Here is a 17,116-nt window from a genome sequence, read left to right as displayed (position 1 = left end):
CACGGATTCCCTCACTGGTTTTTTTTTTTTGCTTTTGATGTACCTAAAAAATTGTTACTATGAGTTTTTGCCTCTTTGGCAAGTTGTTCTTCATATTCTTGTTTAGCTTTCTTTATCAATGCTTTGCATCTAACTTGCCAGTGCTTATGTCTCTTCTTATTTTCATCATTGGGATCCTTTTTCCATTCTTTAAAGGATGTTTTCTTGGCTGTAATAGCCTCTTTCACTTCGCCTTTTAACCACGCCAATTCTCATTTCCTTTTCCTCCCACCTTTTTTAACACGTGGAATACATCTGGTCTGGGCTTCCATGATGGTATTTTTAAACAACATCTATACCTGGTTTACACTTCTGACCCTTGCCACAGACCCTTCTAGCTTCTTTTTAACCATACCCCTTATTTTGTCATAGTTGCCCTTGTGAAAATCAAATGCCACTACAGTAATTTTTTTTTAGCAAAGTCATTCCAGTTATCAGCTCAAATTTGATCATGTTATGATCACTGTTTCCCAGCGGACCCAAAAGAGTTACCTCCCGTACTATGTCATACATTCCACTACGGACCAAATCTAAAATAGCTCTCCCCTCTTGTCGGTTCCTGGACCAGTTGCTCCAAGAAGCAGTCATTTATGACATCTAGAAATTTTATCTCTCTAGCACTCCTTAATGTAACATTTATGTTCAATGTTGGGGTAGTTAAAATCACTAATACACAAACCACTTTTATCTCCTTCTCCTGGGGTCAGCAGGAAATAAAAGTGGTTTGTATATTAGTGATTATATTTATCTCGTATAGTGTATTTTGGTAGTTAAAATCGCCCAATTTGCCAGCTCTCCTAATCTCTGAAAACATGTCTTCATCTGTCTGCTCATTCTGTCCCTTATATTCCTTCCCTTCAAACATGGAATTTCTATCCATATGGATTCCACACTGCTATCTGTGTTGTGCAGAATGTTTATTTTGTTTGATTTAATTCCCTCTTTAACATATAGCACAGCCCCCTCTCCAATTTGATCCACTCTATCATTGCAATATAGTTTGTACCTAGGTAATACAATGTTCCATTGATTGTCCTCCTTCCACCAGGTCTCTGAGATGCCTATCATATCTACCTCATCATTCAGTGCTATATACTCCAACTCTCCTACTTTATTTTTTTTTTTTTACTTCTAGCATTTGTATACGGGACTCGCGAGAACTGACGGCAGCCATTCAGAAGCAGCGCAGGCCTAAGCAGGAGCACGGAAAGCACGCTCCTGCTGGCCAATACATTGCTGGACCACCAGGCTATAAGGCACATTTTAAAAGGTACAATGTGGGGGGGGGGGTCATTTTAAAAAGATACGACGGGGGCTTAATAAAGGCACTGGGGGTGTTTTAAAAAGGTACATGGGGGGGGGAGGAAAACATGATTAGTCGGCTGTCCCAGCCTACCACCAGACCACCAGAGGTGAGGGGGGACGGGCAGGTTACAGGACAGGGCAGTGGGACAGGATACGGAGCCTGGCAGGGAAGGGGGAACAGGGTGCAGAGCCTGGCAAGGAGTGTTGGGTTGGGTGCACAGCCTGGCAGGGAGTGAGGGGGGCTGGGTGTAGAGCCTGGTATATTTTGGTTCAGAATGGGGGTTTTTACTTGTTTTCCTCCTCTAAATCTAGGGTGCGTCTTATAGTACGAAAAATACGGTAAGCCCAGGTCTCCCATATTTAATTCTGGTTGTGAACTCATCACCCTGTTAACCATACAGGCAGTCTAACATGATAGGGATAATACATGGTATACTGCTGACAGCATTCAACTTGTCAAGATGCCTTCTCCTCCCTCCTAAGCTGCACAGCCCCGGTGACAAAAAAATGATCAACACACTGGTTGAACCTTCACCTGTCTCTCACCACATAGAGGACACAGACCGTACAAGTCTGTCCAGCGTTGGCCTCTGTTCCCCCATGCAGAACACAGACCGTACAAGTCTGTCCAGCATAGGTCTCGGTTCTCTCATGCTGGAGAGAAGGCATGCAAACCTTTCATGCCTATTCATTGCGGATATCTTAAAAACCTGACTGGTGAGGTAGGACCAGAACTGGGTAGAATACCACTTTAAATCACTTAATAAAGTGAAATCTCATGGAACACCATCACCTTCTTAGGCTATCTTTTAGATCAGTGTAAAAATAGTCATCAAGCATCACAAACCCAGGACAGTGGCATATGATGGGGTGAGGTACTAATTATTAGGGAAATCATGTACGATGTCAAGATTACCAAACACTATGACAACCAAAACATATGGTAAACCCCTTAAGTTAATCACAAAGGTGATACCAGTAGTAATTATAATTCATTGTGATATCATATATGCTCAGAGATCTAGAGACACTGTGAAATTTGTCTCACTAGAAGTCTCACTGCTTATGATATATGAAAATAAAAATTCATTCACTTGCACAGTCAAAAACTTCAAAAACTGAAGATCAAAGATGAAAATAACTTCTCTTAAAGCTGTAGCCTCAAACTGTATAGGATGCCTCAGAGAACCCAAAACAGGATTCAAACATAAAAGATCCAGGTGCCTGGATAGTTTCAAAAAGTTTAACGCATCTGTTTACTGCAGTTGTCTGTGAGACAACAATCTCACAGTGTCTTCGGGTCTCTGAGCATATGTGACGTCACAATGAATTTGTTTCAAATCTACTCCTTTGCAGATAGCAACAGCCATCAAAATTTTAGGCGTCATTTTTGACAATAAGCTAACTTACCATGAACAGATTAGTGCTGTCGTACAGAAAAGTCTCTACGCTCTCTCATAAGCCTTCTTGGATTTACATTTCATTAATATCTTAATACACTCTCTTGTAATCTCAAGGTTGGACTATTATAATGCATTGTATAAAAGTATAGAAAGCCAAAAAAACTCTATGGAGTGACGATGTTCCTAAATGGACTTTATTTGAAAGTCTCAAAAGTTCCAAAGGTACACTGAAATTATCCACATAAAATAAAATTCATCCACATAAAAATAAATTCATCCACATAAAAGCCTTAAAGGACCTAACACTTCCGGCTCACCACACAATTGTTTCCCACGTACTCACCTTTATAGGATCCCCAGGGACCCCTGAAGAAGACTTTCTGTCGAAACGTGGACTGTGTTGGGTCCTGTGTCCCTAGCGGACTAGGTCCTTTAAGGCTTTTATGTGGATGATTTATTTTTATGTGGATGATTTCAGTGTACCTTTGGAACTTTGACACTTTCAAATAAAGTCCATTTAGGAACATCGTCACTCCAGAGTTTTTTTTGGTTTTCTCTGGATTTTCTTCTTTGTGGATATTTCGGGGCCAATTCCTTTTGTTTTTTGCTTGTATAAAAGTATCACACAAAAAGAACTCAGACACCTGCAAATTATTCAAAATACGGCAATTAAACTAATAACAAACACAAAGAAATTTGAACAAGTAAAGTAACACCACTTCTGATTAATGTGCACTGGCTTCCCATTTCACACAGAATTACGTACAAGATACTTCTTCGAACATTCAAAGCACGAACAACTAATTCCCCGCAATTCATAGATAGGCTTCTCATACCCTATGATCACTTAGATCTGCTGACTATTCCCTCTTTACGCCACCTTAATACAATGCATTCTACAATCTTTTCAGTGACTCTACATTCACTTTGGAACACAATGCCGACCCATCTAAGGGAAGAAACAATAGTAAACCACTTTAAATCAAATCTAAATACCGTTTTGTGTAGGGACACTTTTTTTTCTGTTCTTTTTGTTTATATTCTTATACATATCAAGGATCACAACTTCGACAAGGGAAATACAATCATCTATTGAAGAAAACAATAATTAATAAAAATAAAACACTCATATACTATGATTAAAGTCCACAACAAATAAAGAGGAATCATTCACTTCAAGGGAAGTTGAAATTTAAGGAAATTATGTAATAAGAATTACAGAAAACTGTTGGATTAATTACTTATAGCCTGGTTTGTAGGGATACTTTTGATGTACAACCACCCAATTTCAGAACGTGCTTTACCTGAACCATTCCTAAAGATGGGATCCCCTATCCCAGGGGTAGGCAAGTCCAGTCTTCGAGAGCCGGAGCCAGGTCAGGTTTTCAGGATATCCACAATGAATATGTACGAGATGGATTTGCATGCACTGCCTCCTTGAGATGCAAATCTATCTCATGCATATTTATTGTGGATATCCTGAAAACCTGTCCTGGCTCCGGCTCTCGAGGACCGGAATTGCCTACACCTGCCCTATCCTTATATGTTAACTATTACTGTTTACGATCCTATAATTTGATGTAGTTCTATCCTCCTCTCCTTCTTGTCTCACTATGTCTATTCAGTTATATTTTATGTAATACCTTTTTTTTTTTAATGATATGTACTCAGCTTAGAAATTCGATAAGCAGATAAACAAATTTTAAATAAACTTGGAATTATAATTACTACTGGTATCACCTTTGTGATTAACTTATTGTAGTCATTGAGAGAAGGTGTTTACCATATGTTTTGATTTCAAACAATTTTCCCCTCGATTCATATATATAGAAGTTACACCTTTGTTCTGAACCACTATGACATGGCAGCAGAGAGGGCTAGCAAGATGCAAGACACACATAATGAGCAGATCAAAAGCAATGGGAATACATCTGTGCAAATCACTGGTACTGTAACTGTACTGTAAGAGTACTGTAACTGTTGAGAACATGTCTCCAGAAACAGGAAATTATTGCAATATTTGTATCATAGATGACTGTCTCTATCATATCTCCCTACTCCTCCTGAGATCTCAAGTATCTTTAATGTATGGCGAAAAATTCCAAGTTACCAACATACCACTGGCAAACCAAAAATGACAGCTGGCACACTGCACCAAGACTGGCACAGCCCGAAAACTAATAAGATCCAGAATGAGGTGGGAGCAGAAGTATTCTCAACTCCAGATATCCCACAGTTCACTGCTACTTTTAGCACCAGACCAGTTTCATACTGGGTGGCACAAAGCAGTAGAGAGCAAATAGGATGGCAGATAAAACAATGCAGAGGGGAGGGAGGGGGAAAGAAAAATATAGAACAAAGATAATGAGAGTGCAGAGACGAGGAGGACCAAGAGCATAAGTAAACCAGAGGGGGAAGAGGATAAAAGGAAAGGACAGTTGAAAGAATAGAAGGGTGAGGGGGATCAAGAAATGAAAGGAAAAGGGGTATTATACAGCATTTTCTGGGACATACAAGCATGCCAGACATCCTAAGCACTTAGGCCTCCTTAGGTATGTACTGGTGTCACCAGCATAGCGGTTCTCTTCCTACTCCAAAATAACATACTATATGACGGTAGATAAGGGCGTAGAACAGGGGTGTCCAACCTTTTGGCTTCCCTGGGCCGCAGTGGCCCTAAAAATTTTTCTGGGGCAGCACAAACGCTGCAGCAAGACAGAGGAGGGAGCCAGCAAGACGGTAAACACCCAGGGGCAGCAGAGGAAAACACTGTATCGCCCTCGACCAGGGCCGCACAAAATACTTCACGGGGCCGCAGAGAATGACACAGTGACAGAATTTGTCATCGTTCCTGCCCCCGAGGATAACTGCAGGAAACCAACCCGTGTCATTCTTTAGTGAATATCTCAACCTCAGTCCTTCTTCACCAGCATTCTTCAATGCAAGGCTTGAGGGTCAGTGGCTGTGCCCATTCATACCCCGATTCTTATTTGAGCCAAGTAACATAGTAGATGACGGTAGATAAAGACCCGAATGGTCCATCCAGTCTGCCCAACCTGATTCAATTTTGTACAAAATTTTTTACATTTTTTTTCTTCTTACCTATTTCTGGGCAAGAATCCAAAGCTCTACCCGGTACTGTGCTTGGGTTTCAACTGCTGAAGTCTACACCCTCCCAGCCATTGAAGCCCTCCCCAGCCCATCCTCAACCAAAAGGCCATATACAGACACAGACCGTGCAAGTCTGCCCAGTACTGGCCTTAGTTCTTCAATATTTACTATTATTTTCTGATAATGAAGCCATTGTGACATCACTGATGAGGTTGGCTCATAGGCATTGGTGGAATGAGGCATTATGACATCACAATATCTGCTCTGGATACCAGAGACTGTCATTCATTAGTGTCTCTCTCAACCTCAGTCCTTCTACACCAGCATTCTTCAATGCAAGGCTTGAGGGTCAGTGGCTGGGCCCATTCATACTCTGATTCTTCTCTCTCCTTAAAGAATAACATGGGGATGGTTTCCCATGGTTATCTATGGAGATCCAGTTTGCCCAACAGTCACATTAAAATAAACCAACAATGAATATGGTATAAAGTACATATGCTTGATCCTGATCTTTCTTTGCAATTTTCAGGACACAGACCATAGGTATCCACTCGGAACTGTCCTCCTTGATCTTGCTGTATACTGAACCCCCTTCACCTAACCTGATTAATGGCACTTCAATCCATGAACACCACATTGAAATCTCTATGACAATGAATGTGCCACAAATGCTGACTCAGTTTGGTTGGGAGGTGTGAAATGAGTAACAAAGGAAGAATTTCTTCACCAACAGGATGCTGGATGATTAAACAAATATTTTGTAGGAAAAATAAATAAATAATCAAATTCAAGAAAGCATTGGTGGTGGTGAAGTGAGGGTAAGGCAAAACTGTGGTAGCAGAATGTCAGCATAGCTATCGCTAGCATTCAGCATTTCCCATAGGCCTTTGCTGACATAAGTTACGCCAACTGAAAATGCTGAATGCTAGCGATAGCTATGCTGACACAGAAGAAGCAAGAAGAATGAACAGGTGGATAAAACAGTCAGTATATTCTTATGTGGTACATTTCAGTAACCTGGACCCGACAGACTTCTTTCACACATACTGAAAACCATCTTCTACACAGCTTATTCTCTCCAGTTCTTTTTACAGATGGCACTGCCTCCAGGACTTTACTTTTGGAAGCGAATTCTCCACAACGGGTTCAATTTTGCAAGAACCCCTTTACCAGGAAAAGCTATTATGAAAGCAGGGGCAACCATACTTATGCCCTGTTACTGATGACAGCTGTAGCACCTTATTCCCCCAGACATGCAAAGACATAAGTGAGGTTACTGACTTATTTTATGCCAGAAGCAGCACAAAACGAATGACTGTATGAAATGCTCAGAACAAAAACTTTCCATTTGTCTTCAACCCCCCTTCTCTCACTCTCCAGCGTTGCGTAGAGACGATGGGAAAGGTCACAGAAAGAGATAAACAATAAAAAGTGTCTGGAGGGGAACACCAAGCAAGACTGGCAATCAGGCTGTATTCTTCAGGCCACAAATAGCCCTTAAACTGGAAGCACACTAGCTGGGGTCCATCTCAGCAAGACTAGACCCAAATCTCTAAAACAAAGAAACTCAAGAGAGCCAAAAGGAAATGTCTGCCACATTCCAGACAAGTCGCAAACTTCCCCTTCAGATCCACCTTACACATCAACTTCATTTTTCAAAAGATGAGGGTGGGAAAGGAATTAAACCCTTGTACAGAATGAAGTGATTTCTATTTATAGGAACTGAAATGTTCCACTTACATAATATAATTTCAAAGTACAGTGAAACACTAAATCTCAGCACCTATAAATCCAATGACTTTATGGGTGCTGGAAAGCAGTGCTTCCCCAGCAACACGATCTCAACTCCTCCACTGAAGGAGCCTCCTCCACCTGTAATGGGAAAGGAATTGCAGTCCCTATACCAGGGATCTCAAAGTCCCTCCTTGAGGGCCGCAATCCAGTCGGGTTTTCAGGATTTCCCCACTGAATATGCATTGAAAGCAGTGCATGCACATAGATCTCATGCATATTCATTGGGGAAATCCTGAAAACCCGACTGGATTGCGGCTCTCAAGGAGGGACTTTGAGACCCCTGCCCTATACCCATTCGCCCACCATAAACTTGTCTTAGAAGAATATCCAGACAAAATAAGAAATCTGGCTCCTCCAGTCCTATCTCAAGGGACCATGTCATCTGGACGGGAACGGATTTTAGAATGTCACATAAATTTAACTAAGGGTTTCTCTACCATTGCTTCAACTCAGCCATATACGTCTTCCTTTGCAAAGAAGGAAAACACTGTGTATGTGTTTGGAATTTTGGACATCAGCAAAATCAAAATAAATACCTTGTGGTTTTCCCCACCATCTCACTGTAATTCCGCCTCGCATCACTTAATGCCATTCTAAGACCAAAGGAGCATGTTCAAAGTACAAGAGATTTCACCTTAGCAACGCTGAGCTCCGACGATCAGACTGAAACTGTCCCAAATTTCAGAAGACAGCAAGCACAATATAACCCTAAGAACCAATGTTAGTATAACAGGGCAGGAAGTTTACAGGGCTTAGGGCAGCACTTTAGGGACTATGAAACTCCTAATGCCATGACTAGTGTAATGGTAGCCAACGCTATCAGATTAGGAAGGCTGTACTTTTATTGATTTAAAAAAATTTCTCACCTGCTTAGACCTAAGTGGTTTACAAAATAAAATCATAAATAAATATAACATGACATAATCCAAGGTTCTCATACTACATGATTCTTCCCTCTCTCCCTCAGCGAAGGCTTAGTGCAGGGGTAGGGAACTCCGGTCCTCGAGAGCCATATTCCACTCAGGTTTTCAGGATTTCCCCAATGAATATGCATTGAAAGCAGTGCATGCACATAGATCTCATGCATATTCATTGGGGAAAGCCTGATAACCCGACTGGAATACGGCTCTCGAGGACCGGAGTTCCCTACCCCTGGCTTAGTAGCAGAGGCTTATGAAAAGGGAAATGAGACCCATCATAACTTTATAGGACAGAATGCCCAAAAGAAGAAAAAAAAAGTCTCCCACCATCATTCTGGGCCATTGAGAATTTTATATTTAGCATTAGTAAGCAAAATCAATGGTCACCCTGGCAATCAGCCCTTTTACTGGCTCTCTAGGATTGGAATTGCTCAACCTTGACTTAAGAGAAGTTCTTGATATCCTAGACTCTCACTTTTATGACTGGCTTGGAGCTGGTTGAGAAAAGAATTCCATTGGACAGGTCTATGCTGCGTTTGTTATGGCAAAAGTGTCTCTCACTGGCTCCACAGAGAAAGCCACAAGGCAGGCAGGCATGCCAGCCACAGCAATTAGGTTACAATGCACAATCCTTCCATAACCACCTGCTGATCATTCGAAAGGAGAGGCGATAGTGCTGCTAACGTGGAGGAACAGGTTCAGCCACAAGTTTCAGATTGTAAGGAACATTTTTTGTAACTTACCCAGCAGCACACACAAGTTCAGGTCAAAGACCTAGCTGTCTGTGTATAATAAAGGTAAAAGGGTCATGAAGTTGATATACCACCTTTTTGTGGTACGACCAAAGCACTTTATATTTACTATATACAGATAATTTCTCTGTACCTAGTGGGAATCAGACTCTAGACCAGGGGTAGGGAACTCGGGTCCTCGAGAGCCAGATTCCAGTCGGGTTTTCAAGATTTCCCCAATGAATATGCATGAGATCTATTTGCATGCACTGCTTTCAATGCATATTCATTGGGGAAAGCCTGAAAACCTGACTGGAATACGGCTCTCGAGGACCAGAGTTCCCTACCCCTGCTCTAGGCTTTTGTACCTGGGGCAGTGGAGGGTTACTGTACTCATATTTCAATCAGAGCTCACACTCTTCTTACGCATCGCAAGACCTTGGGTGTAAAACGTAAGCCAAGTCTTCTCTTTCTACACAGCACAGAACACCTGACAAGGAGTCACTCAGGAAGCCGGGAGCGTGGCTAGCCCAAATTTAGATTTCAATCAGACACAAAAGTACAGAGCGCAAAGAGAATGGAGGTCAGGGAATTAGCAAGGAAGTAGTCATTAAAATACTTGAAGGCCAATGGAAACAAGGGCTTGCGCTTCCTCAAGTATTAATACCTGTTTTCTAAGGGGGAACCCATTGCACACCTTCAAATATTTTCCTTGTATCTGATAAAGCTTTAACCAAACTTGTAAAATTATGGACACTGAAATGACATTAATATATCAGAAGCAGTTTGTGTGAAGACATAGAACATATGCAGGGAACGTCTAAAAAAAAAAAAAAAAGCCAGAGACCCTATTTTTATTCTAAGCCAGGTCTCAGAGCCCCAAGACTCCCAATTTAGATCTGACATACACTGTACTTTCTCCTCCTCCATCTCAAAGCTCCTGAATTAGGTTTGACAGATTTAATACCCAAATATAGAGAGGAGTGGATTGACGCAATAAAGACATTTTTGTTTCCAACTTTATCTATAAAAGATGCTTTTAGAGGGATAATATCATCAGCCACAGTAGACTCAACTACGTCTACACAGTGAAATGGACAAAGTACTGTAAGCTACTTCGCACCCTGACACTCGAGTCTTCTACAGCAGTGTTCTTCAACCACCGGTCCACGGACCAGTGCCGGTCCACAGAAATTTTCTGCCGGTCAACAGGGCCAGCACGTGCATCAGGCCCAAAACAGTGTTCTTCAACCACCGGTCCACGGTGCGATCGATGCGGTGTTATCTTCGAGCCAGCTCCCTCTTCCTAACATTCAGTGCACAAAGCCACGGGCAGTGGCTCCTACGGGCATCCTGTGCCTGAACTGGAAGCCTTCTCTCTGACGTTGCAACGTCAGAGGGGAAGGCTTCCAGATGAGGCACGGGACGTGCAAGGTGCAATTAGTACTATTATGGGGGCGGGGTCTGGGGTGGAGATTGGGTAGAGATGGGCGGGGTCTAGCCCACAACTTAGCCCAGTGTTCTTCAACCGCCGGTCCACAGACCGATGCCAGTACACAGAACAATTCTTTTATTTCTGCCGGTCCATGGGTGCAAAGAGGTTGAAAAACACTACTCTACAGGACACAGGCAGAGCAAGGGTTCTCTAGTACCTGAGCATTAAGCATCAATAAAGTGAGGGAATGGCCATTAGGCACAATTCAGTACTGCAGTCCATTCATAGATGAGCATACCAAGTCCGCAATGGGCATAAAAGTTAATGAGTCTGACACCCGTCACCTTAGAATTACCCTCAATTTTGAATGAGTTTGAACTCTGCACAGGAGAGAGAATGTACCCAATATCTAACAGTCCCAAAATGAAGAGACATCAAGTATCCAGAAGAGAATTTAAGTGTCCAGTTCAGATCTGTCCAGCAGATAAACCACTAACGCTGTCATGTATTAACTGTGTGACAAGTCTGAATCTATCTATGTTAACTTTGTAACAAAGCTTCGGCACAGGGTACAAAACACTGACACCAGTCTACTGCTTGTGGTAAGGAGGGGGTCACATCATAATGAACCAAGAAGCAAGAGCCAATTCCACTGGCAAATGTACCGGATACTGTATACTCGAATATAAGCTGAGATTTTGGGGCCAAAAAATGGGGGCCTCAGCTTATATTCGGGTCAGCACCCACCTAACACCCTCCTGGGACTCGTGAGAACTCACTGCGGCCATTCAGGGAGTGGCTCAGCACCAGGCAGGAGCGCAGAAAGCTCGCTCTTGCCCGCTACACCACTGGGCCAAGAGAACTCAAGGCAGCTATCAGGGAGCGGTTCAGCGTGGTGCAGGAGTGCAAAATGTTCACTCCTACCCGATACACTACTGAACCACCAGGGATTCAAAAAGGTACGCAGGGGAGACGGGAAGGAGGTAAAAAAAATTGTCAGAGTTGGCGGGACAGGAGGGATTCCTCCTGTCCCAGCTCAACAGGTCAAATGGCGGGACATTGGGAGAGAAGGGGGATAGGGTACAAGGCAGGCAGGTAGGACAAGGTGCAGAGCCTGGCAGGGAGGGAGTGGGGGGAACAGGGTGCAAATCCTGGCAGGGAGGGAGGGGGACATGGTGCAGAGCCAGGGAGGGAGGGGGGCTGGGCGCAGAGTCTGGCAGGGGAGGGAGCGAGGGGAGTTAAGGCACAGATCCTGGCAAGTCAGGGCACATGAATATTAACCCTCCCCCCATTTATATTCAAGTCAACCTTTTTGAGGATGAAAAGGGGTACCTCGTCATATTCGGATTGACTTATATTCGAGTACATATAGTAATCACTGGATTAGCAAACGTAATACATAGTGAAATGTGGTCTCACAGTTATATCAGTCTGTTACATTAAAAACAGGACTAAGTCAAATACTGTACAAATATGATAAATAATTTGTAGATCAAATAAAGTCTTGTTGGTAATGCTATCTGCTACTAGAAGGGAAACCCCAGTTGCTGGCAAAGGCCACAGGAAGAAGAAGTAAGGCGCTAGGGGTCCCTCCTGCTCCCCCCTACCCCCATGCTCTTTACAAACTCAGAGCTGTGGATCCCTCCTACCCTCAACCAGGTAGATAAATCCTTCGACTCTGACTCCTCAGTTTCTGGTATCCACGACTCCGACTGACTCCAGTACCCAAAATTGTCTGCGACGCCTCGACTCCTACTCCACAGCCCTGTCCCTCCCTTACAAACCCCATTATAATCCCTACCAATGTTCCCTCTAAGGATTGACCAGGTGCATGCAAATTTTTTTTATGTGAGCAACAAGTTCTAAAAGCCAATAATTTTTCAGATTTGCAAGCATTTTGGGGAGCGACCATGTAAAATCTGTAAGCAACGCTCCTAGAATGTATGAGCAAATTGCTCATGTGCTCAGCTTAGAGCAGGGGTGTCCAACCTGCGGCCCCGTGAAGTATTTTGTGCGGCTCCGGTCGAGGGCGATGCAGTGTTTTCCTCTGCTGCACCCCCCCCTCACCCCCGGTTGTTTACCTTCTTGCTGGCTCCCTCCTCTGTCTTGCTGCAGCGTTTGCGCGGCCCCAGGAAACTTTTTTCGGCCAATGCGGCCCAGGGAAGCCAAAAGGTTGAAAACCCCTGGCTTAGAGAGAACATAGATCCCCACCACTACATAACCACTTTTATAATGGGGGGGGGGGGTAGGACAGCTCCATGGTACTGTAAAGTAGTACAGGTGGGGGGAAGGTAGACAAGGCAAACCCACAGCTTTGGAGTTTGTAAAGGAGAAACATTGGAGGTTAGGAGAGATCCACAAATCCTAACACTCAAATAAACTACAGGCTGCCCCTCCCCCACCAATCATGACATTATCCAAAGAAATCACACAAAATTAAGTGCTGGATTCCGCTAGGATTGATGCTATTTATATCCAGATTTTTCTGACTCATTTGGAAGCCACTGGCTTGGTTTTCCTCTTTTTTTGTGTTTCATTATGGAGGTAATTTTACATGTGACTTGAATGTGTGCATGCAATCAGATAGGCACTTATAAAACTGCTCCAGTGCCCATGAATAAAAGGATGTGCTACAAATACAAAGCATTGACTTTTATATATTATACATGTAGGCACTCGCAGACAAGTACTAATATATGTATCTTATAAAAAGAATGGAGCTGGAGCCTAAAAAAGCAATGGGCCGAGAACCAGAGAAGCTCAGTTCAAATAGCACTTCTTATTCCTTCTGACATTGGACAAGTTGTTTATCCCTCCACTGCCTCGGGTACAAACTTAGGGCCTCTTTTACAATGCTGAGATAGTGAGTCCCGGCGTGGCAAATGTGACGCAACCCGTAGGAATTTAATGGGCTGTGTCACATTTGCTATGCGGGACTCGCTAGTGTGGCTATGTAAAAGGGGCCCTGAGATTCTAAGCCTTCCAAGAACAAAGAAATACCTAGTGTACCAGAATATAACACTTCCTGAGCCAAATTCTTATTAATTAATTAAAAAATTAAATTAAAACATACGCTTGGCTTTGGAACAGGTGTAACTTTGATGCAGCACCATCCAGAATTGTCCTATTGGTCTATTTTAAAAGGCACATGTAAGTGCAGATGGCATGTATGGGAAGGTACGGTTGTGGTTATGCTTGGTCCAATTAAAAGGGGCTGGATATAAGGGGAGGGCCCTATTGGAGGGGGCTGTTGGGGTGATCTTTGATTGTCAGAGAGTATCAGAGTACAGCTCTTTGACGAGTGTGCCTGCTTGTTTCTTTATACTTGGGGGGGTTGGGGATTGTATAGGACAGTGGTTCCCAACCCTGTCCTGGAGGAACACCAGGCCAATTGGGTTTTTAGGCTAGCCCTAATGAATATGCATGAAGCAAATTTGCATGCCTATCACTTCCATCATATGCAAATCTCTCTCATGCATATTCATTAGGGCTAGCCTGAAAACCCGATTGGCCTGGTGTTCCTCCAGGACAGGGTTGGGAATCACTGGTATAGGGGGGTTATTTCCTTCCTACTGGTTATTGGGTTTGTGAGAATTATTAACTGCTGTTTCTATTTGGCTGTTCCTACTTGCTGCGTTCGATGGGGGGGGTCTCTTATCTTGGGGGGGGGGTACATTAAGCTTGAAAATTCTTGATGACTGCCTATTTGCTGAATATTACTCCTTACATGTTCCATCTGTTCTGTGTTCTTGCGGTGTGGTTTTGTTGTTTGTTTTTGTTTTGTCATCAATAAAAAATGATTTGACCTAAAAGGCACATGTGCATATGTTTACAAAACAGGTGTATCTTTATGCCCATGTACACTGACAGCCTAGGTAGCCTATGATAAGCCTAGGTAGCCCTCCCCTATGCCTAAAATTGATTTCATGTGTTACTTATTTGGTACTATAATATCAACATAAGGACCAACATTAAATAATATATTCAGGAATAGTTCCAAATGACATATGCCAGTTCTCCATTTGTTATGAATCATAATACTCTGCAGACTGAGAAAAAAAAAACCAAAACCCCACACACTCCAGTGACAACAGAAATAATATCAGTCCTCAATCGTTTAAATTAATTCCCATTTCACAGGAAACAACATGGTAACCATAAGGCATATTTAAAAGATTTGGGAACTATGCCCCTGAAGAATTTCCAAATCACAATTCATTAAGAACATAAGCAATGTTCCAACGTGCCCAGCAGTCCGCTCACGCGACGGCCCAACAGGTCCACAGTACTCATCTTGCTCTAAAACTAAGCCACTCCTTACATCAAGTCTCACAGCTTCACCCTGGGAAACGGATGTAAGAAATATTTTACAATTGCTGCCTCACCTGTACTTTGGCCTGACAGCACAGTTAAAGAAAGGATTATTTTTACACTGCATCATAAAGACAGTCTTCTTTACAAAAAAAGGAGTACAGACTACCAGTTCTCCTTCTGTGAACAAGGGAAACCTCATTATTATAGAACCTTTGGGTCAAAAGAGAAGTGAAGAGAGAGAAACAAACTGTCATATAGAAGTAGTCATGGAAAACAGATAGAGATCATCAACAATGACAGGGTACATCTGAAGAAACCTGTGTCCTGAAACCTCAATGTACAAAAACTTCATTAGATAACTTAATTGGCAGACATGTTTTTTTTTCTAAAACCAACAGGACAACTGGAACTCTGATCTACCTTCCATTGTCAAGCAAAAGGCAAAATTGATACAGAGAATGGGGTTTTGTGCACAGGCTGAAAAAGAAATTCAACAACTGTCTGATATTACAAAGGCAAAGCTGCAGTGGTTAGAGCTACAGCCTCAGCACCCTGAGGTTGGGGGTTCAGATCCCCCACTGCTCCTTGTCACTTAACCCCCCCCATTGTCCCAGGTCCATTAGATAGAGAAAAATGCTCGACTGCCTGAATGGAAGTGGATTTCTGAGGGGATTCAAGAACCGGCTCTTGGCGAGGGAATGGGGTGGGCCTCGATTTTCAAATGACTTAGGAGACGGGGCTAATTCCGAGAACTAGAAGTGCCATTATAACGGAGTTGAAGGACAAAGAAGGGCTCAGATGCTCTGTGCCACCGGCATAGGAATGTAGCGTTTAGGAATCGGAACATTGCTTTATGATTTTATTGGGGGGGGGGGACTCGGGTGATATTGACACTTAATCCGGAGCCATTGAGGAGCGGTCTTGGGAGTCCGGGGGCAGAAGTTCCCAGCTGGCTCTAGGGGACAGGAACGTTTTCTTCCCTCCCCCCCCCCCTCGTCCCCCTCACCTGGTGCAGCGCCGTCAGCCCGTCCACGTTAGTCCCGTTGATGTGGGCTCCGGCGGCCAGCAGCGCCCGGACCTCCGCTCGATCCCCGGCCGAGCAAGCGGCCATAAAGACGGCTCCCTGCGCGAAGCTGACCCGCGGCGGCCGGGCCGCCGCCGAGCCCCGCAGCTCGGCCCGGTCCGTGTCCGACCCGACCCAGCGGCTCAACTGCTCGCGGCGCTTCTGCCGAGCGGAGTCGGAGCGGGACCGATCCTCCGCCGCCATCTTCCGAGTCTTTGGCCGGCCCGACCCGGCCCGGCAACAGGAGGCGGGAGCCCGGCAGAGAGGGGAGGGACCGGGGCCTGTAACCGCACCCCGACCGCGGAGGCGGAGGCTGGGCCGAGGCCCGGCCCCGGCTAGCGTCAGCCGCCAACCCCCAAACTCTATGGTCGCTCCAGGGCTTGCGCGCGAGACAACTCTATGATGGGCCCGGACGACTTGGCTCGCGCCTGCACGCGCCCTCTTCACTTCCGCAGTAGTGGCACTTTCGAATTAGCTCCGGGGCCTCGCGGCCTGCGTTAATGGTTGGTTCGGGTGATATTTAGGGCGAGGGAAATGAGCCTTGCAGCGGGGTCCTGCTGTCACCTGGGGCTTTTCCGCCCCTCTCGCCCTCCCACCCCTGATTCAAGCGCCTCGGGCTGGTTCTCGCGAAAAATGGTTTCGACTTCCTGCTTCTGCGTTTCATACTTGCCTTTGGGATCGGTGGGTGGAAGGTTTCTGCCAGAGACAGATAAGGGCCAAATGGCCCGTCCACAGCATCCAGGTGGCCGTCCCATGTTTTTTTGAATTCAGGCACAGGTGCTTGTGACCTGGACTGGCCACTGGGAAAATAGGTTACTGCAGGGGTGTCCAATGTCGGTCCTCGAGGGCCGCAATCCAGTCGGGTTTTCAGGATTTCCCCCATGAATATGCCTTGAAAGCAGTGCATGCACACAGATCTCGTGCATAGCCATTGGGGAAATCCTGAAAACCCGACTGGATTGCGGCCCTCGAGGACCGACATTGGACACCCCTGGGTTACT

At 44.4% G+C, this 17,116-nt stretch overlaps 1 protein-coding gene across 4 annotated transcripts in view; it reads right to left on the bottom strand.

Annotated features, from left to right (window-relative positions):
• Positions 1 to 16,734, bottom strand: part of LOC117352014 (protein phosphatase 1 regulatory subunit 12A-like) — a 127,764-nt gene extending 111,030 nt beyond the window's left edge. Inside the window, exon 1 of one of the 4 annotated variants that reach the window (XM_033927980.1) lies at positions 16,059 to 16,734. In XM_033927980.1, the coding sequence (XP_033783871.1) occupies positions 16,059 to 16,319 (261 nt within the window). In that variant the 5' untranslated portion in view covers positions 16,320 to 16,734. The remainder of the gene's footprint in view (positions 1 to 16,058) is intronic. The other 3 variants (XM_033927981.1, XM_033927979.1, XM_033927982.1) reach the window with 3 other exon arrangements.
• Positions 16,735 to 17,116: the final 382 nt, after the last annotated feature.

Source organism: Geotrypetes seraphini, chromosome 19 (genome assembly GCF_902459505.1).
Source record: "Geotrypetes seraphini chromosome 19, aGeoSer1.1, whole genome shotgun sequence".
Classification (NCBI taxonomy): domain Eukaryota; kingdom Metazoa; phylum Chordata; class Amphibia; order Gymnophiona; family Dermophiidae; genus Geotrypetes; species Geotrypetes seraphini.
This window is presented reverse-complemented; position numbering and strand designations above follow the sequence as displayed.